Here is a 23,376-nt window from a genome sequence, read left to right as displayed (position 1 = left end):
ATTCATTGTAATCCTCTTTTAATAATGATAAATGTAAATATATAATTGAATATGATTTATACTTTTCTAAATATTTATAATATTTCTGTTTCAATATATATGATAAAACTATTTATATATCTATGTACTAGACGTACGAGTAAGAATCCAAGAATCCAAGAATTCTTACTTTCTTACTCGTACGTCTAGTACTTAGATATATAAATTAGTTTTTATAAAAATTGATTCCTTCCCAACCCGGAAGTGTGACGTCATTCTGAGAACCCAAACCAAAACAATATGGTGTAGTGTATAGAAACAGGTGATGATACTTACAGCGATTAAAGTTCAAAATAGTGACTCAAATACATCAGATTCCAATCAAACGTCTGATGTTTACGAAGCCAACAGTTGTTATTAATAGACAGTCAAAATTATTCCATTTAATTAAGACCTGATGCCTTAGAACGAAGGAATTTGTGACTATAGAGTACAGCATATTTCTACGTCTGGAGCAGCGAGCATTCATCGTCATTAAGTCATGAGGAGGGGATGACTGATATAGACATCGCAGATATTTCTGTGGGTAGGGATATTTTTATCCACTGGACCGTCTGAAACCGTAAACTTGTTCGTGAAACCCAGCCCAGCCTGCGCCATCCCGGCCGTGTGATAGTAATGTGTGCTGCATACATACAGTCAGTATGTTGTACATACTCAAACTTTTTTTTACTTTATACTTTGTGTAGCGATGTGGGTCACTGGGGAAAGCCAGTACTATATGCAGTGGAAAGCGCGTATCTCTTACTACGTATTTAATTCGCGAAAATAGCGTCACTTGGCAGGATAAAAAGCTCTAAAATAATAAAAACATAAGTTCTGTGTATCCAAGTTTATGAGTGCCGTAATATTTGCGAGAATCCTTCTCTGAAGTGTGAAGCTAGTTTACACCATAGGCCGGGTGTTTTCGCTCTTATGGTCCATCATCTTAGGGCCAAATCTTTTGGTTTTGGCCATTAAAATTTGTCGCTGCCTTTGTGGGAACAGTTCATAGCTATTCACAGTCAAGGCATTTCGAAAGACTGTAAAATTAGCGCGATATTCAATGAAAATGAGCATTGTATAATAACGCTTCTGAGGGATAAAGATATTTAAAATTTTTTTTCACGAGACTACCATAGATGCATACGGTGAATGTTTTATACAAAAAAAAATTAGATTTAAATTTTTTTTCAAAACCTCTTCATGACCCCTTTAAAATAAAATAACACTATTTCTTTAACAAAATCCTCCAGAAGTTAATAAGTTGAAATATGAATGAAGAGCGGTGGCAAAAAATCAATTTCAAAATTTTTCATCATGTTCAATGATCTATCTTAACCACCGGAGGTCCCCGGTATGCTGAAAAATGTGAAAACGTTGTCAGAAATTGATTTAATCATGTAGATGTTTTTGTAAAATCGTAGAAAAGTTTCCTGGGTTGGCAGGTATTTGATTTGGTTTTCTTTGTAGCTCGATAGCCGCGAACGCCAACTTGAATCTGCAGAGAACTGTGTCACTGTAATGTAAGGCCCACGTACGTAATAGAAGTGTATACACTACTGTAAATACACCGATTAATAGGATTACGTACGGTCTAAAACCTGCTTATCAAACCAGAACGTAGCAATTTTTACTCGATCAACATGTTTGAAACTTACACAGAAAATATAGTTGATGAGACTAACGAATTAGAAGAGATCATTCTTTGAGGAATACTTAATGCATGAAATTCTTTTATTTCCAAATCACATTTTCCAATGTATTTCTGCGCCCAGAAGCGAATGGTTTTGGATTTTCCAAATTTCGTCTTCAATCATACTAATTTTCCATTTCAAGCACGAGCCGATCGCATGTGCGATCATTTCAAAGCTTAACCACTATTCCTTTAACTAAATCCTCCAGAGGTTAATAAGTTGAAATATGAATGAAGAGCGGCGGCAAAAAATCAATTTCAAAATTTTTCATCATGTTCAAAGATATATCTTAACCACCGGAGGTCCCCGGTATGCTGAAAAATGTGAAAACGTTGTCAGAAATTGATTTAATCATGTAGAATCGTAGAAAAGTTGCCTGGGTTGGCAGGTATTTGATGTGGTTTTCTTTGTAGCTTGATAGCCGCGAACGCCAACTTGAGAGTGTGTAGAGCACACATGTGGATTGTGTTAACAAACAGAATGGGGAGCATGCGCACTGCAAACAAGATGGCTGAAACTCACTTTTGACAAAAAAAGTCGCTACTGCGTGTTCACGTGAACACCTGCTGATCATGGAGGAGTCGTTGCTATCTCATTGGTTTTTTAAAACAGATATTTTTGCGTTCAGATTTTTGCGCAAAAGCTCATATAAATTTTAACGAGGCCTTTTTCAAATCCCAGCTTCATAGGGTGTGTAGAGCACTTCTTGCAAAAAAAAATCAATATTCGGTTATTTCGTTACGCATTTCGCTTCATGTTTCGCAATTTCGTAATTTAGCAAGACCCGAAGACTGAGGAAAACGATATCCAATTGCAAAGCTATTCACGATGGGCCCAGCCTTCATTAGTGTATATGACCTACAGCGATAGTTTTTGGTTTACTGCAAACTAAAACCCTCAAAAGGTGAACCACTAACGATCTTAAGAAAAAGATACGGATACGTAGAATACTTAAGTTATGTTTACCATTTATTCTATGTACATGTTTTCACAAGGCGACTTAATATATCTGTTAAACATAATTCCATAAAAAGCATTCAGAATGAACCAAGAGACCCCTGATTTAAATCCCACAAGAAACAAATTTTTATCAGATTTTAACTAAACTTCATCAATTTAACCAAAACTTCGTCAAATAAATTTCAAGTTCATTGCATTAACATATATAATAATTATAGTAATAATAATAATGTTACAATCATGGCAATCAAATATGCAAATGAATACAAATATTTACATCATCTAAGAGGTGAATAAATACAGACGTTTAAAACCACATTATGATACATATAATTATGATAATGTACTAACTTTACATAAATACAATTTTTTCCAACAAAATTTGCTAAAGATTAATTGGTGAAAACCATTATGAAAAGATATGTAAATCGCTTCAGACTTCTTGAGTAAAAAACTTTGAAGATCTTTAAGGGTTTGGTAAACTTTCTAGCTTAAGATTGTTAAGAAAATCACTTAGCCGTTGCGCAGGAACAGCGAAGGAAACGTATTATTTAAATTTCACTATACAACCAGATTCATACTATTTGAATACGTGGCGAAAAGATATTAACACCTACATTTCATTTTATTCGTGAAGATAAAATTTATGTAGTAAAAATGGACATGAAAAAAAAAAGTTTAAATATTTATCATTTTACGAAAAAAAAGACTTCTTGATAATTATACCAAAAAATACTGAACATAGCAAAGAAATGTTGTACTAATAAAAAAGGATAAAGCTGTAACATAGGTCCACCAAGGGCGAGTCCTCATACGAATTTTAGTAAAGCAATTTTATCCGGACAAATGTCTTGTATAAATTATGGCATAAAGGTGAGTAATGGTTCAGCATTCCTATAACTGTGGACGAGGTATCCTAGCTAATAACATGGGAGATCCCAAAATCATTGGGCCACCAGTTTGATGCCCTGCAGTTGCTAGTAATGGATGTGGTATGACACCATGCGGTAGCGTACCAGATGAAGCAGCTGCATGTTGTGCAGCTGCAGCTGCTTGCGCTGCCTGTAAACTGAATAAACCTGGTGGATGCATATGATGAAAGCCACCATGGACTGCCCCTGGTAAACCAGTCATGCCAGCTGGAATCTGTATCGGTGTGGGCAAATGACCAAACGAAGGATGGTGCAATGCACCAGCTGGTATAGGTATTGGTAATGGTACACCACCACTAGCAGCGGACACCGCTACACCTAATGGATTAGTAGCTGCAATAAGAGGAGAACCAGCCTGTATTGGGATACCCTGACTCAATGCAACTTGAGGGTGATGCTGATTAGCTGCTGCTGCTAACATCATACTGACTGGCAAGCCTGGCTGTGGTATCATTCCAGCTGGTATCTGTTGCGGTATCATTCCTGCAGCAGCCATTTGTTGCATCTGTTGCATTTGATGCATCTGCTGCATGTGTTGGATCTGTTGTATATGCTGTATCTGTTGCATGTGTTGCAATGTGACAGGTGGTGACATAACAACAGGCTGGGGCAAGGAGAGACTTGGTGAAGCAATAACTGCCACAGGTGTGGTAGATGAGCCAGGTGCTTCGTTCTCGCTTTCTGAGGTCGGTGTAACTCCAGCTTCACGTTGTTGCTGTAATGCTGCATGTTGCTGGGCCTGTTGTGCCAATTCTTTATATCGCTCTTGCTGTTCAGCGCTGAGTACAGGTGGCTCCATTGGTGTGATTTCAGGTTCTTTAGGTTTTGGAGGTGACGATGGAGGTAAAGGAGGTTCTTTATCACTTTCTTTCAAGGGAAGGGGAGGTTCACTGTGAGTCATATCGGTACTGTTTAGATTGTTAGGTTTTTTGAATTTTTGACTTATATCTAAGCCAAGACTTTGCGCCATACCAGGGGGAACCTGAGGGCCAATGTAGGTGGTGCGAGGACCTGAAGCAGATATGACACGAGGTGGATGATGAGGAGATGGTCTGTTATTCATCTGTAGAGGAGCATTAGGGTGAGGCTGAGGGATATGTGGTGGTTGTTGTTCCTGAGCATTGTTACCCTGTTGAGGTTGCGGTGATGCTGACCCTGATGATGGACTATTATTTGCTCCTAAACTTGGAGGTGGAGGTCCTCTCAGTCCTGGTACTCGGTTGATTGGAACACGTGAACCCATATGTGGCGGTAGTCCTCTGGGACCTGGTGGGCCACGAGGAGGCATACCAGGTCGCATCATACCCGGTCCAAGAAGACCGCGAGGACACGGATGTCTCATGAGACCAGGAGGAGGGCCTCTCATTGGACCAGGAGCAGGACCAGGTCCTCTCATAAGATTTGGACCTACATTACGAGGTGGAAGGGGATGAATTGCTGTCACTGGATGCACAACGCGTTGATCTGTATCTGGTTTCATTTGCGATGCAGGTGGGAGAGGTATCGAGTCCATTTCTGAACGAGGTCCACGACATAAAGGGACCTTATTCTCAAACTCTGATTTAACACTATTCTTTGCTTTTTTCTGTGGGGGTTTCGATTTCGGCATTTGAATATCAGACAAATCAACTGAATCATTATTATTCGGAAGTGGAATATTTCCTGGATTTGGGCTGCATGTTGCAACTAATGATTTATCATTCCCATCCTTTTCATCGTCATCAGAATTTTTACGCTTTTTTGAATTTGGCAATTTTCCAATCACTGGCAGAACAGGAACTTTTTCTAACATGGCTGGAGAAGGACCTAACAACCCAGAAATACAGTTTTTGGGAATAAGGCCGGCAGATTTCAGTCCAACTGGTACAGAGTCATTTGGATCATGATCCGCATCCTTCAACGATTGTTTCTTCTCTTTAATTTTCTTCAGTAGTTCTTGAGCTCTTTCATTGACCTCATCTTTGTTGATGTTTAACGGCATAACGAGTTCTTTTGGTTCAAAGGTTTTTGCTTCCACATTCTTCTGTTCACGATGTGGTTTAGGTTCTTTCTTCGGTAGCACTGAACTGAACTCTTTCGCTGGACTGTTTTTCATTTCATATCGGCGCCGGTTGTTACGACTTCTTGACCTACTCCGCGAATATGAACGCGAGTATGAGCGTGAGCGACTACGTGACCGTGAGTAACTCGAATACCGTGATCTACTTCGAGAGTATGAGCGATTACGTCGGTAGTCACTGGAATACGATCGACTGCAAGATGATGATCGCCGTCGATGCCGCCTACTCGATCCTGATCGTCGACGATGGTCGTAATCATCGCTTTCCGTGTAACTACTATAACTACGGTGTCGTCGGTGGTAACTACGTGACCGAGAGCGGCTCGATGATCTAGATCGCGTGTATGACCGTGATAGAGACTTGTAATCATCGCTGTCACTACTGTATGATCGACGCTTGCTTGCATGTTTACGTCGCCCTCCGTGATCACTTTCACTTGAATATGAATTACACCTGCTCCGTCTCCGATGCCTGCTTTCATAATCATCACTATCTTCATCGCTGCTACTATCTCGTGGTTTATGATTGTATTTGTTTTCTTTGTTGCTATCAGGTTCATCTTTCAACAGGGTTGGGATTTCCACTTCACTATCACTTGTATCCCACTTTGACACAGCTGTATCTTTTATACCCAATTTCTGGTTCACTTTTGTGGTGACCATTTTCTTTTCATTGATTTTTGTTGGCTTTTCGGCAGTGGTGTTTTCACTTTCACAGCCTTGCTTATTACGCTGGCCATCTTCAATTTTTATGCGCTTGTGGCCCCCTTTTAGAGAGCCTGACTTTTCCTCGTGTTTGCGTTTTCCACTCACTTTACCCTCACCACTGATCATAATACCATCTTGCTTAAATTCCAATTTCTTTTCAGGCTCATTCTCTTGCTTTTCTTTCTTATGTTTCTTACGTTTTTTGTGACGGTGTTTATGTTTATGCTTTTCCTCTGAGTCTGTACCAGAGGGTGCATTTACCATCATAGTCTCAACTGTTGTTTGTTTATTACTGACAGGTGGCACCATTGCTTCATCTTCTAATAGGACATTAACTAATTCTTTTTTTTTCTCTTTCTTCTTATTTTTCTTCTTATGTTTATGCTTCTTTTTCTTTTCGATTTCGCTCACCGCCACCTCCTCTTCTTTCATTTCTTCTCCTTTTTCCATCTTATTATCCTTTTTGTTATGACAGGCTTCTTCATTGACATGTACCGTTGACTTGTTCTCTTCAGCACGCTTAGATTTCTTCCGTTTTTTTCGATGTTTATGTTTTTTCTTTGAAATTGATTTTTCACATGTTTCTTCCTCTACAACGGTAGAAGCATCCTTAGATTTATGCTTATGTTTTCGTTTTTTCTTTTTCTTCATGTGTCGATATTTCCCGTCATCAACTTCTTCCATTTCCTTTTCATCATCAGCCTCCTCTTCATCTTTACTTTGAGTTTCATCTTCTTTTTTTTGCTTGGTTGCCAGCTGACGTGGAACAAATGCAATGCTTGCATTTTTACTGGGTGACAACTCTCCAGGGTACAATCCATCACCATCATTGTCGCCATCAAAAATGACAGAATCTTTCGTCATCATCGTTTCAGTTACAACTGGTTTTTCCTTTTTACTCAACTGTGTGAAATCGAAATAGAGGGGATTACAACTGTACGAAACTTTTGGTTCAACAATTGTATGTTGTATCATTTCCACTGGCCACTCTAACTCTGTTATTTCATCTTTACTTAAAACTTTTATGAATGACCCATCTATGATACTCAGTTTGTTCGAATCATCTTTAACATCTTCAATCTTCTTTTCCACATCTCGACCTATATTCTCGTCATTTTCTTTACTTGCTGGTTTCTCATCGTCTCTGGTAGCTGTGACATTGAGACCATTGTTAGTTCTTCCACTGGGCTCATACATATGACAAGTTACAGCAACAGTCTTCTCTTCATGCTCCAAACTAGAAATAAAACACGAAATCATTATCCTATGTAATCGACATCAGGAATTCACAATTAAAGTTCAATGAGTGCTTCACTATGCCATAATATAATCATAACTAGGTACTCATTTTCATCGTCCACTGCCCTAACAGAATCAGTTAATATTGTTCAGGCATCTTTAAATTTTAGATTTATGATAGGAGAATCATCGGAGGCAAAAAAGATACCTCGTCTTTTCATCACAGGTGAGATTGTAAAATCATCAAAAAAAAAAAAGTTCAACTCGATAGAACAAGAGCCACAAGGGGCACTAAAGCCAGCCTGTCAGGTTTGCTTGAAATTGCAAATGTAGTATTCGGTGGGTTTACATTTGTCAAAAAAAAGCCAAGCTCAAGAGTCAATACCTATCATTTACAAAGTACATTCTTGTTTTCAGTAGCACAGACGAGGGCTGGCACGAACAAATAACTCAGATGAATCGTTTCCCTCTGTCTTATTGATTTGAAAGCAGAATGGAATCAAATTTTCAGAAATGTGCTCAATGAAACAAAATTGAATTGGATTTGATCTTTTATTTGTTCAATAAAGTAAAACTGAATTGGATTTGATACTTTTCAACCAAATTGAACTAAGGATTTCCCAGAAATCGATCTTGAAATACAATTTCAAAACTTAAAATAAAACCCGGAAGTAAAATAAACACATTATTATTCGAAAATGGAATTATTAAATTCATGGAATCAATTGTAAAGCTGAAAAAAGAAAAACGGTTATGCTTCGGTCAAAGCAATGATAGATAATTTGTTACCTAGCAGTGCGGTTTGCGTAGAACGTGTGATTCAGCTGTTAGCGCTGACCGAGGCTACAATATTGTAACCTAAGTCGGTTCACTGCATAACTTTTTTTGTAAACACTGACCGAGGCTACAATATTGTAGCCTAGGTCGGTTCACTGCATGACCTTTGCTTGCGATTACTGGCCCAACCCCAGTCGGTTGTTTTTACAGTATTTGAAGTACTGGCTAATTGGATGACCATAAATAAACAGTATTTTGAAGATGTGGGGACAGAGAGTTTTTTATTTCGTCTTGAGAAGGTCCTACTGTTCGCTATTCTGTGTCAAAATATGAATTGAAATATAAAGGATGGAGTTAGTTTCCTTTCCCGATACTGTATTTATGCTTTTAATCATGAAGGATAATTGTGTTATAGCAATTATAGTGATAACCTATGACAGTTTCAAATTGATGTATTAGAAAACGACAATTATCTTTAAATTCCAAATTTCATTTGGAAAGCAGCGTTTATGCGCACAATTCCTAAAATGTTGGAATTCCGAAAACTAGGGATTCACACGGTTAGAATGTTAACTAAATAAGTTTCGTCCGAGCAAATGTATACTATAAGAAACTAACGGTGAAACTTCACGGGTTGGTGCGGTCTGTGCGTTGCATGAACGGGTTGTTGGTATCAAATGTAAAATACCGGCCGTGTACATGTTCGGATTTGTACCGATACATTGAGTTTAGTCCATTTTTGGATCATTACAGTTTAGGAGCTCTGTGTGACGTCACTGAGCACGCTGATCAAAAATAGTCTGCACACTGTGAGCATCGCATGTTGCTTGGTTTTAAAGGACAGTGCGCTAATTGACTATACATGAAAATGGCCTTGACCAAAATTTTCTTCCTAACAGAGGAATGTATAATCGCACTGATATAGCTGTTTTGCTAGGTTGAAGGGTGTTTGAACTTCGCCGAATTCAGTTAAAATTCAATTAAATACCATGATTAATAAAATCTTATTGACGGAAATTTACCGCTATATTTTGGTTATTTTTCAGTGTTTTAAAATTACATTGAATTCATCGTTCGAGGTCAATGATGGCTCAAAACAATTTAAATTGAGTTCAGTTGGGAGAATATTCCCTTACTTTAGGATGATTTAGTATTTTATGAATCAAGAAATTATTTACAATGGAGTAATTTTCCGCTAGCAGCACAACAACAGACTGTTATCTGAACTGTCAATCATTACGTTGTGTCTAGTTTAACAAGTAGATATAGACTAAAAAAATATGCGTGGTTTCCACGCGCGAGAACCAAACAAGACGTTTGTTAGTAGACGTACTCAAGTTGGATGGAGTCAACAACGGTTTAAATAATTTATGAAAACAGATGTAAGCAGTTGTAAACTTGTGAACAGAGGAAATATCAACATATATACACAATTGTGTCTAACTTTCTCCTGTCTGGTTTAATGTTAAATATATCCGGAACAAAGATTTTGTTTGAATAAATATTCAAATATCGATCCGGAAGAGCAATGCGGCCAACAACATTTTATTTTGAGTTTGAAAAAATGACCTGTTGACTCGGTAAGACGGCCGTTCGATTTACCGGGTGCGCACTTCTATGTTTTAAATGGCTATGAAAACGGAGTCGAACCAAGAACAGCAATTAAGCTTGATGTCTCGTTTCCCTCACAGATGACATATCAGAATCAGTTTTCTCAAAATCTGTTTCTTACCGAAGTCCTTTATTCGTGCTTGAATATGTACATGAGATTTTACAAATGAACACAAAGATATAACAAGAATTGAGGTCTTGGTTATTCGGTGACAAGCCGAATCGTTTGGAACTAAGAAAAATCCTCAGACTTAGAAAAGTCTGGCTTAAGTTGAATTTAAGAAAAGTACGATTACTAATTGTTTCTGTTATCGGAAATTAAATCAACATCTACATCTAATTTATCTATTGATACGAAACGGTTTTAGGACCGTAGATTGATTGAAAGTTACGGAGAGGGAGGGTTAGCTCTATCGCATTAAAACGTTATTGCTCAGTTATACAGATGGCATTCATCCATTTAGCTCAAACAACAAACACACTTCTGCGCAGAAAAATACCAAGGCTATATATGCTTAATTATGTATTTTATTGATACAGACAATAAAATCGCTGTCTGCGTTTTGTCCCCTTGCTTAAGTCACTTATGTTTGTTGTCTAATACAAATTAATACAGGTCAGCAGAATTTAAGGGCTTTCACAGTTGAGTAGTAGCCTATCTGTCATAAGGCCTGATCATGCACATGTGTTATATTAGAAATACAATATGACTTTTCAATTTTTTTAGGCGAAACGTTGCCTTAAATATATTCCCCGCATCTTGATTTTCTTGAGAGATTTCTCTTGAGTGTTAAAACAATATCAAATCATCCTGTCTAAAAAGTATGAAATCTAGGCTGAAATATGTAGCCAATTTGGAATTGGATGAAATGTTCAAAATAAGCCATTCGACCCTGTTATCAAAAATATCATTGTTCTTTAAAACACTTGTTAAATATCGGAGGATTTTTAAGCCGAGCTTCAAAAATTTCGATTCCTGAACTAAAATAATTATGTGGCATGTAATTATCCAAGACTATATGACTATGAATATGTTTTAGGTGACTGTTTAAGGTGTTCCTTTTATCCGGGAAGGATTTGTTTCAATCTCACTTTTAAGATATCAACTATGAAAAGTAACGGTATTAAGTGATTGCTGGCAGATTTAGCAGTTAAAATCGTCACATTTTTTTAATGTTTGCGTTGATGAAGGCGATTAGAGGGACACATGGCATCCACTGCTTATAAAACAGTAGATAGATTTCTGGAGATTTAAAGTTTGGATGCTCTGATGAACTCCATCAGCTGTTGGTTGGTTAAAGCATAGCAGTGCTAAATTTCTATGGTTATAGTACATTGCAGGTGACCCAAATGATTCGCCTGCTGCCTGGATATTATAAACCTGGTACCTACGAGCATGGAATCGTTTAGATGGATGTCTGGGCGTTATAGTACAGTGTTCATGACTATAGACCCGGGTGACCCGAATTCCCCACCTGCCTGAAAATCTCATAGCGGAGGTAACGCGTATATCTTTGCTGCACACCGATCTCCTTGAAAGGTCAAAATGCTATTTTTGTGAAGAAGTACACGGGCCTCTCCATCTGATACTTTTAACACAGGGTACATAAATATTTAACTAATACTTTTAAACAAGATATCTTCAGAATAAAAACTACGTCCAAATATCTGGCTAAAGTACTCCCCGGCTCTGGGTACTTTTTCTGATTCTAACATTCGGCACAATTTGGATCTTTTAGACAAACTCAAAAATCTCAAACCTGATGGCCAAAAATTTATATCTTTCGACGCTATATCCTTGTTTACAAACATACCATTGGAACCAACTCTCAATTTATTAAGAAGAAAACTCCCGGACTCCAATCTTGATCTCCCAATTCCTGTAGATTGCTTACTTGAACTTTTGGAGCTCTGAACAACCAATCTATACTTCCAATTCCAAGACACATTCTTTCGGTTTCGCTATGGGTAACCCATAATCCCCCATTTTGGCTAATCTTTTCTTGAACATTTTGAATCCGAAATTCTCCCCAATTACGCTGGCTCTAAACCTAACTTCTGGATTAGATGTGTTGATGACATTCTGTGCTTAGTTTCTGATGATTTGATGACATTCTGTGCTTAGTTTCTGATGATTTTACGTTGTGTTCTTACACTCTTTTATTGACTTCATCAACTCTCAATATCCATCTTTGAAATTCACATTTGAATGGGAACAAAATGACCAAATTCCGTTTTTAAATGTTCTAATCCACAATAAATACTCTCATTTGTTTTTTTCAGTCTACCGTAAACCGATCAACGCTGAGGCATATCTCCATTTCTTTTTGTTTACTGCTAAATCAATCAAAATTGGCCTCGTTCAAGGCCTCTTTCTCCGTGCACTGCGGATCTGCGATGAAACCTTCCTTTCAGCTGAATTTGACCACATATCCAACTCTCTTAATAAATTGGCTTACCCTGATCACATTTTGAAAATCGCTATTTCGTACTTTCTTTAATAGAACAATAACCACACTCAAACGTGGTGAACGGATAATAAGATAATGTCTTTTATATATTTTAGTTTGAATAAATAAATTCTCGTTTTTAAATTCTGTTAATCTGTAAATAGTGGGATTTTATCTCAGTACTTCCTTTAAGTCTAAACTTCCAGAAAATAAAAAACACATTTCAGAATTCATTGTAGTTCCATATGTACCTGTTTTGGAAAAGTTTCGTCACTCTCTCCCTTTAATGGATAAACAAATCATTTTCACGTGTGATAACAAAATTAGCAAGACTTTGGTAAAAAACAATCAATCTAAACCTTTGGACTGCGGAGTTTACGAAATTCCTTGTTTTGGCTGTGATAAAATGTACTTTGGAGAAACTGGTCGTGATTTAAAAACTCGAATTTCGGAACACAAAATGGATATAATAAATAAAAAACCGGCTAGTGGCGTAGCTGGTCATCCTTTTAATTTTGATAAAGCCGAAATTATTTATACTTCCACCAATTACACTTAACGCCACACAGTTGAGTCTGCCCTAATTACTCGTCACTCAGATATTAGTACCAATTTAAATAATCGCTTTTCCCCCTAAAATTCCATTACTCCATGCCTTGCCAAACACTAATTAGTTACTCACTCACCAATTTACTCAATTAACCTGTTCTCCTCATTATATATACCCCTGTTTTCAGTCAATATCTCACACCTGACGATAATCTCTAGTGTGAGATCGAAAAGTCGTGTTCTTACATTTCAGATTGTTTCAATAAATAATTCACGATTTTAGATTTCTTTTGATTTTTAAATAGTGGGTTTTTATCTTACGTCTGATAATATCATTTTTTATGCATGTTGCTTGCTAAAAGTCACGAATTATGACAGGTTATATGTACGCAGCTTAGTAAAAGTCACAGATTATTCAAGATGAATATTGGGAAAAACAACACCGAAAATTTGAAATTTTTGAAATGATTGAAGCTTTTAAAAATCGGAATATTGAAGTATTTTATTAAATTTTGCTGTTTTCCGAACATAAACCATTTTAATGACAAAAATAATGTTGACCTATACTTGAAAAAGCTGCATTTCTTCCAATTGAATTTTCATTAAATTATTGCCATGAAATAAAGGCAATTTCGATTAATCTTAAAACTTCAAAACTTATCACATTATACAAACAGATTTAGCTCGATGGTTATCGGTTAGAGTTTTATCGCTCATATATTTCACATCCTCAAAGAGCATATTCAGAATGTTTAGATTTTAACTGCCCTGAAAACTATATAGCGTTTGCATACAGTTTTGCACTACTGTTTATACGCTGTTTATATTGTCACGTATCACTGCAAATCTGAAGCACATGTCGCTATTTATAACAGGGAATCTAGCAAGCGAATCCAAACTGAAAAGAAGATGCTTTTGGAGAATGGCATGATCGCGAGGGGGGGGGGCAGACTTGAAATAAATGCCATTGAGTAATTTAGATAAATGTTCGAGAATCTAGCTTTTGGAGAAGGGCCACAGGTGCGTAAGGCACAAAAGGAAGGGGGTGTGGTCTTTGAAGAATGAGATGCGTTTAGGTGCTTTCTGAGCACTTTCTTAGTTGAAATTAGGAATGGTATATGCTCACAATTTCAGGCATTTTTTATGTAAAAAGGATAATAACGATTACAATAGATTCAAGGAGGCTAAGAAGATTAAAATGAAGGTTAAAAGCCCTGTTGAAGAATTTCAGAATGTAACGCTATGCAGAAATACGACAATAACGGTTTTACACTGGTATCCTTTAACAGCAGGCGATGAAAAAAATTATGTTCAAGCGTCAGAAAAGTGGATGAGGGCCTGGCCCCATGTCTCTGTATTGTTCTCTGAATCCAAGAACATGTCTATCACACATTTGAGCCTAAACGTCTACTTTTACTTAATAGCCAGATTAGCGGTGATACGTGACAACATGAACACACTGAGAAAGTAGTGGAAAATTCTATTCTCACGATATAGTTTGGGGTATAGTTGTATCTTGAGTGACTCAGTTAAGCTCTGAAGATAGTCTTACCAATAAAAATCGAGAGTGCAGTAAATTAGTTAACAAATTATCATTACTTTTATTGCGGAATATCTTTATTTATCGGATTAGTGTTCTATTCGACTACTTTGGGTCATGTAGTCGTTTAGATAGAAAATTATTTACTTGTCGCCGCGGAAGGTATATGCAACCGTGTCAGACGCTACGGGAGAGATTCTCTGCATATCGGCATCTTAAATCGGCACCTTTTTTGGTCCTAGCCTGCATTCACTTCCAATTTAACGTATTGGTAACGTTATTCTTACTATGAATGCACTTCTGTCGTAGAATATGGATCCACTGATATAAAAGTAGTTTTTATTTTAAGATAATTTGAGAAAATGAGTTATATTGGAGAAAAACTGATAAAGTACCTTAAAATTCAGCGATTCATTGGCATTTTATTTCATTGGAATCTTCAAATAGAGTTTCGAGGTGCTAAGTTAAATACTATTAAGAGGTCATTATTTTTGGTGGTCAGTGCAGTTTGTTTATTCGTTCATCAATCACTGTCTAGTTAGCCAGTGTAATTCACCTGTTGACTGATAGCTGCTTCTGGGCTTTTGATAACCTATACAAACAATTTACTCAACAAAGTAGGAAAGCATGTAAAACTGAAATTTCAGCCTTGCATTCTATTACTTAGACCAGAAGAGGTTTTTTTTAATCAAATTGGAATAACTGATTTCAAAACTACGTGAACATCTCAACTGAATTTATTTCAGTATTCATTCAATCAAAGTGATAATTGTTAGGCTTATTCTCACTAGCATATGCTCAGTAAGTAATGGGTATTAGATTAGAATATAATGCACTAATATTTTGATCTTATATTAGAAGTTGTAATATCATTTCAACCAAACTGTATAACTAAGAAATGAAATTTCGGTTAAGGTATATCAATTCTAACAAGCGATAAAAGGGTTCAATATTCATAAACGAACAAGCAGAGAACAGCGTGACAAAGTGAACATCACATGGATTACTTAAAAATTGATTGTATCAAAATAAACAATAATTGTAGGCTAATTCTAAGTATTTTAGATAAATTTTTTTGGAAAATTTTTTGTAGTCTTTCATCCAGGTAAAGAGATCTAAAGACATAATCCATTTCATGAACATATGATTTTATTTTTATTTTCGTCTCTCATATATGCTTGAAGACAAATTCATTTCTACAGAATCAAAGATTTATGACAGTATGAATGCACCAGCATGTTTTATAATCGCAAATATAAAACAAAAATCATAAAATTCCAAATTAGATCTGGCACAATACTTGTTTTAACGGATTTAATCCATAATGATGTTATATAAATCAATAGTTTCCCTATTGGTTATTCCCATTTTGTTGAGCGAGATATAATTTAGGGGGTTCTTAGCAACTCAGAAACTAGGATTTCTATTGACAGAACTGTATTCAAAGCATACAGAGTTCTGTATACAAAGCATATGGGGTTTAACAGTACCTTTGACCCTGTCACGTATCACTGCAAATCTTTAACAGATGTGGCTATTTTGAACAGGAAATTACCGTGCCATCTCAAAATGGTCATTTTTCACTAGTTGACTTTTAGAAACGATGTGTTTTGAGAGTAGCTATTGTGGTAGGAGTTACTATCACTAAGTCGCTGTTTACAATCGGTTGGTTACAGTCACATCTACTGCCAGTGTGCACTATCAAAATGCTAGCACACTAGCACATCAGATGTTTTACAACAGTCACTTTTCAGCAGTAGACTCTTTCAAACAGCTACTATAGAAAACCAACTGAATTGAAAGGTAGACTATTTCGGCGTCAGTTTATTTGTTATTTGTGATTACATCCAGCAGTCAAATGATTTAATTTCAATCGTTGCTCAACTTACAATCGTCACGATTTTTTGTATATTTTTCTGTATATCTGAAACTCGGGTCGCCAGGGCGAATCACTATTAAAGCTGTAAGACTACATCGAAGTACCGATGACGTAAGCCGAAAGCCGTTACTGCTCTCCGCAAAATAGATTCGTTATTCGTAATTTCAAATCAGCGAAATTAATATAATAATCAACGATTCAGTGATTCAGCGAAGTTCGAACACTCCCAAAACAATGCACATCTGACTCCAATTCTATATAAATTGTCATCCGATTCTAGAAACGTTTTCGTATCAATCATGGCAATTGCGCAATATAAGTATAAGGCTCTCACTTAAACTTCTTTTAAACCCTTAATTTGGCATGTGTACGATGTACATTCCTAACTATTCAAGTCATTTCTCAATGATAGGAGACGTTTGACTGAAACACTTTGGATTCCTCGTTAGTCAAAACTACAAATCAACCGACTGATATCGGACCAGCAATAACTTCAAAAACTGATCAAGTTAACTGACTGATCTTAATCTTGGATTAGTAGTGAATACTGCAAATATAATGCAGTAAACCGACCAAGATTACAATATTAAAGACTATATTTATATGACTATAATATATATAATATAGTTTGTTTAAGTTTTGCTCTACTGAAAAAGATAAAATGAGTCTTTTTAAAATTTAAAGAAAGTCTGTTCGCACGAAACCATATATTTAATTTATGTAATTCAGAATTAACAGAGTTGGTAAGAGTTTTGATGTTTTTATGACTTGTGAAAATATTAGTATCATCAGCAAACATAGTAAAATTCAACACATTTGAAGCTTTATCAATATCATTAATATATATAATGAAAAGAATAGGGCCCAAAATCGAGCCTTGAGAAACTCCGCAAGGAACGGATGTAAGATTAGATACAGTTCCATTAAAAGAGACCGTTTGAAACCTATTCTTTATGTAGTTTTCAAACCAAGTTAAAGCTATAATGAAAAAGTTTATACAATAAAATATCATGGTTTACAGTATCAAAGGCCCGCGAAAGATCTAAATATACACCAATGGTTGACATCCAATTGTCTAAACTACTAATAATTTTGTCAATGGTTAGCATAATAGCCATGTAGGTGGAATGATTTTTCCTAAAGCCAAACTGTTGAGAGATAATTCTATATTTATTCAAGTAATTTAGAAGCCTAGTATACACTAATTTTTCAAGTATTTTTGAAATGCAAGGTAAAACAGAAATGGGTCTGTAGTTAGTTAATTCCTGGGGGTCGCCAGATTTGAATAAAGGGATTATCTTAGATTTTTTAAACAACTCTCGTACAATACCTGTAGACATACTTCTGTTGAAGATGTGACAAAGCGGGATAGAAATAACATCAATAACCTCCTTAAAAACTTTCTGGCTTATACCATCATGTCCAGCACTATTTTTATTTTTAAGACTTAATACAATTTTTTCAATTTCAAAAGATGATGGCATAAAAAATAGATTATTAAGATGCGAAGGTCCCAAAAAATCAGAAAATGACTCATTTGTAGATGGTATATTTTTGTCTAAATTCGGTACGACATTAGCAAAATATGTATTAAAACCATTAGCAATAGAAAAATCATTAGAATAAAATATGTCCTTGTGTTTGAAATTATTAGGATAATTTCTGTCATTTGACTTTTTGATAAGGTTGTTAATTATTTTCCATGTATCCTTTGGGCACTGCGCATCCTTGAACAAATTTTGATAGTAGATTTTTTTGGCTGCTCGAATACAAGTATTATAAATATTTCTATATCTAGTGTATACCTCCCCATCATGTTGTCTATGGGTAGAAACGAATCTTTTATATAAACGGTCCTTTTGTTTTAATGAGTTCAGCAAACCTTTGAAACCCAAGGATGTTTTTTATCTTTGTAAAGAAGAAACTTTCGAGATATAACAGGAAGGAATTCATCATAATATTTCATAAAAGTATTAAAGAATAAAGAGTAAGCCAAATTTGGGTCATTTTCATTCAAAACATTATTCCAGTCTACTGTCATTAGTTTATGTTTAAAAGCAATAGCAAAATTTGACATCATTCGATACTGTACAGTTTTAACAGAGTTACATGTATGCCTTATGCTAGGAATAACAAAAAATAGAGGAAAATGGTCTGAAATAAAATGCCTTATACACCAGATAAGATGTCAAAATTTAATGTAATATCGGAGAATATATGATCAATACAGGTCGCAGAGGATTTCGAAATACGAGTTGCTTTATCAATTAAAGGCTGAAAATTGTTTGACAGCCATAAAGACAAATAATCATTGGTAGGGTTATGCGAGTCTACTTGCAATAGATCGATATTGAAATCACCCATGACATAACACTTTTGAGATTTTCTTATTTTTTCTAAAATAGGTTTATGTCTTGAGTCAATGACAAGGATGGCTCCAACAATATCCAAATCGCTAGACCATGTTCTTAGTATAATATTCTCACTCCCTGTTGTGCGGACATACTACAGAGATATAAAGATATGGGAAAAACCAGGACCGCAGCATGCTCGCACAAATGAGCGAGTACCTTAGAATGACTTTCCTATTTTTTTCACTTTTAACTGAATCCCCTGGACTAATAAACTCCACTTAACAGCACAGCTGGCCTAACCAACTCAACCAAAGCCAAACTGACTTCTTCCGTCTGTCCGCAGCGCCACACAGAGAGAATAGTATAATATTCTCACTCCCTGTTGTGCAGACATACTGCAGAGATATATAGATATGGGAAAAACTGGGGCCACCAAACATTCCGAAACGGCATTGCAAAACCCAAAAACTAATATCCCAAACCCAAACCAAACAAAGGATCTAAACAGTAAGTGCAAAGAAGCAATATTGAAATCATATGTAAAAGCCCTACGGCACTGAACTTCCATAGTCGCTCACAGGAAATATAACATACAATGGTTCATAAGCATCATTGGCCGCCGTAACATGACCAGAGAGAAGGAAAAGCAACCTCTCAAAAGTTACGGTAATCACAATTGTCGAAAATAGAATCAAAACAGATCATACTGTATCCCAAAGGCAACTAAAAAGGAGTATACTAAACCAACCCCCCAATGATGATCAACAAGTAGAATACAAGGGCAAATTCAACAAGAAGCTGACCAGCCATAAACAAAAGCAATGAAAATGCTTAAATCCGAGTAGTCGAAAGGCTCACATAAAACTGCAAATGAAAAAGAATTTGTCACACGTCCCGCACAAATGGAGCAACTAAATCATGCGTTGAGTGCGACGTAACTCTCCAAGGAGACAAATATTCATTACATAAAATCACCAACACATATCAGAAAATTGAAATAAAAGACGAACTCCCTGACCAATAAATCTCACAAGAGTGGGACGTAGTATATCGCTCAAAGATTGCCGAAAATAGAATCAAAACAGATCATACCGTATCACAAAGGCAACTAAAAAGGAGTATACTAAACCAACCCCCCAGCCAACAAAACCGAAGCGATGACAATGGTCACTAAGAGGCCCACGGCTAGAGAATTGAAAACATGACACAATGAAACAACAAATAGGATCAACTGAGTACATTTTAATTTTGAGCACAAAAATCGATTTGTTCTTGGATTTGCAATTACGTAAAAACAGCAGATGAAGGTAAAATTACAATTTTTGGAACTAAAATTTGTATTTCCGAGTAGTACTTACCCTTTCCTATGGTTTTTGCCAATATTTTCTAAATTTGGATTGATCGCCAATGGTTTTTCTTTATGACCCGGCTCTGTGGTATTATTTCAGCCACCGGCGAAATCCGTCATCTTTTTACGTTATAGCAGACCAAAAAAAAAAAACAGCTATGCGGGGCAGGTGGGCGGGATTCCCACCATAGGAAAGGGTAATTACTACTCGGAAATACAAATTTTAGTTCCAAAAATTGTAATATTTCCGTCGAGTACTGTACCCTTTCCTATGGTTTTTGCTAGACTAGCCTAGCGCAAGGATGGTGGGAAAGGTAGATAGAAAAACCACCGCTCAAACGCAAGGTAAGAGGGAAAAAGAGAGCACTTACCCAAGGACGGAATGTAGCACTGTAGCACAGGGAAGACCGGTTGGCCACAGTGAGTCCGTCCAGCTCAGAGGCCCCCCCCAGAATTTTGCGAAATTAATACTTGCAGATATGAGCCCAAACTATGTACAAGGATACACCCCCTGTGATCCTGATAATGCGACATAAATATTCTACACTAAAGGGTCCCATCGGAAAGAACGGACACCCTGAGCCATGACAACAGGACCAAGTGAAGCTAATGAGCCTAACTGGCCTGACACATCCCGTAAATAAAATGACGTGAATGTCGATGGAGAATTCCAAAAGGCGGCCCGACAGACTTCCTCCAACGGAGCACCCGAAAAGGCTGCGCAGGAAGTAGCCATAGACCTCACTTGATGAGAAACCACTCCCTCCGAGGAAAGATTCTCCTTCAATAAAATGTCCTTGATCAGTGAAGAGACCCATCGGGCCACTGTGTCCCGCGAAATATCACCCTTTAGGTGATCCAGCAGCGGAATAAATAACCGCTCCCGTGAACCCCTCCGTGAAGCAGAGCGATCTAAATAGAAACACAACGCCCGCACAGGACATAAAGTCCTGTCCGGGATGCCCGGTTCCACTCGATGTTTTAGGGCTTCAATTCGCCATTGACGCCCAACCGAGCCTGGTCATTGGTTCTTTGCCAAAAATTCCAAAGCAGGCCGCAGCGAAACAAATTCCTTCGCTGGCCCAAAGACAATATGACCTTGTCGGACTGAAAGCGCATGAATCACAGAGCGACGGGCCGAGCAAGCCAAGAACAGCAAAAATACAGTCTTTTTTGACAAATTTGCAAATGACGCTGCCGAAAGAGGTTCAAATGGAGCCTCCATTAACTTCTTCAAAATTACAGACAGATCCCATGGTGGAACTGTCCTTGGTACCAGAGGCCGGGAAATAGAAAACCCTGCAACCAGCTGGGATATCCGATGATCCCCTGCTACATTTGGCCATCCAGAAGCACGCAATGTATGAGAAATCGTGGAGCGGTAACCTTTAATAGTTATGACCTGCAAACCTTTTACTACAAATAGGTGCAGTAAAAAATCTGCCAATTGAGCTACAGAGGGTGAGCATGGATCAATTTCCCCTGCAGCACACCAATCCGCAAAATGACTCCATTTGGCATCGTAAATGGTACTTGTTGATGGCCGCTTAGATCCTGTGATAAAGGAGGCAGCCTGTTCTGAAAAGCCTGAAGCTGACAAGGATCGCTGGACAATGGCCAGGCGAGCAGATTTAACCACTGGCTGTTTGGATGATGCCGAAAGTTCCCCTGAGACAGAAGCGATGGGAAATTTGGAAGAATCCTGGGGTTGTCGCACAGTAGGTTGAGAAGTGGTAGGAACCATTTCTGAGCCGGCCAACATGGTGCTACCAGAACTATGTTGCAATTGACTGATCTCTCTATTTGATCCAGTAAGCGCGGCAGGACTGGTGTGGGCGGGAACGCATACGCATGCATCCCCGACCAGTCCAGAGAGAAGGCATTCCTTCCGCGTCTGGAAACGGGGACACAAACAGAGGACACCTCCGATTGAACCGGGTGGAAAACAGATCCAGCAGCGGATTGCCAAACATGCCCCGAACCCGATCGGCTACTTCTTGGTGGAGAACCCATTCTGTCGCAATAGCCTGACCTCGACGAGCATCGGCCATCACGTTCCTTTTCCCTGCTAAATGTGCCACAGTCAGGGACACGCCCTTTGTCTGGCACCAAAGAAGAATTTTGGCCGACAGACCTGTGAGTGTTTCTGAGTGAGTGCCCCCTTGGTTCTGAAGGTAAGCCCTCACTGTTGAATTGTCTGTGGCTAACCAAACGTGGTGGCCCTCCACTCTCCTGTGAAAGAACTTCAGGGCCTTCCACACGGCCAGCATTTCTAGGAAATTTATGTGGTTGGTGGCCTCGTAGCGAGACCATCTCCGGGCTTTGACTCGGTTCTCCAGATGTGCCCCCCATCCTTGGTGACTGGCATCCGTGAATACACGAACTGGAGCCTCTAACGGGGCTAGTGACACCCCGAGCCGAAGATTCGTAGTTGCCGCCCACCACTGAAGATCCGGACTTAGATCGGTTGGAGGTACGGGAATCAAGGTCTCCCAGTTGCCCTTCGACTGAGACCAGAAGACCTTCCAATATTGTTGCAAGCGCCTGCTTCTGAGGCGGCCTAAGGGCACCACGAGACCCATGGAGCTGATGGAGCCTAGAAGCCGTGACCAGTAACGAGCTGTTCTCGGGGTTGTGGACACTCCTGCTACAGCTTCTTGAAGTTTGGCTACTCGAGCCATAGACGGAAAGACTTAGCTGATTCGGAGATCGAAGTCCATGCCGAGATAAGTGAACTGTTGGGCCGGTGTCAACTGAGATTTTTCCCTGTTTACGCAGAACACTAGCTGATGGACTAAGTCCAAGACTGAGGTCATTGCCTCCCGACATTCCTGAGCCGAATTCGTGACTATTAACCAGTCGTCGAGGTAAACAAACAGTCGAACACCCCTTGACTGAAGTACCTTCTGAACTGACTTGACCAACTTGGTGAAAACCCACGGGGCCGTACTGAGGCCAAATGGAAGAGACCTGAATTGGAACTGGCGGCCATTCCACTTTATCCTGAGAAATTGCCGAGATTTTGGGTGAATTGGAACCTGAAAGTAAGCATCTTTCAGGTCCAATGAAGCCGCCCATTGACCCGGACGGAGCCCTAGAATCACGTCCTTGGGCTTGGTCATCCGGAACGTTGGAATGTCTAGGTGCCGATTGAGGGATGACAGATCTATCACTGTCCGTTGACCCCCTGTGGCCTTTGGTACCATGAATATTCGAGAAAACCAGCCGGGAGAAGTTTCGTTGCAAACTGGTTCT

General features: G+C 38.1%; 1 protein-coding gene across 5 annotated transcripts in view; it reads right to left on the bottom strand.

Moving 5' to 3' along the window:
* Positions 1–2,681: 2,681 nt before the first annotated feature.
* The window catches only part of LOC141906667 (uncharacterized), a 77,332-nt gene continuing 56,637 nt past the window's right edge, over positions 2,682–23,376 (bottom strand). For all 5 annotated transcript variants that reach the window (XM_074795950.1, XM_074795948.1, XM_074795951.1 and 2 more), the window contains one exon: positions 2,682–7,611. In XM_074795950.1, the coding sequence (XP_074652051.1) occupies positions 3,570–7,611 (4,042 nt within the window). In that variant the 3' untranslated portion in view covers positions 2,682–3,569. The remainder of the gene's footprint in view (positions 7,612–23,376) is intronic.

The sequence above is a fragment of the Tubulanus polymorphus genome, chromosome 6 (genome assembly GCF_964204645.1).
Source record: "Tubulanus polymorphus chromosome 6, tnTubPoly1.2, whole genome shotgun sequence".
NCBI classification, from domain to species: Eukaryota; Metazoa; Nemertea; class Palaeonemertea; order Tubulaniformes; family Tubulanidae; genus Tubulanus; species Tubulanus polymorphus.
The sequence above is the reverse complement of the archived record's forward strand: the minus strand, read 5'-3'. Positions and strand labels throughout refer to the sequence as shown.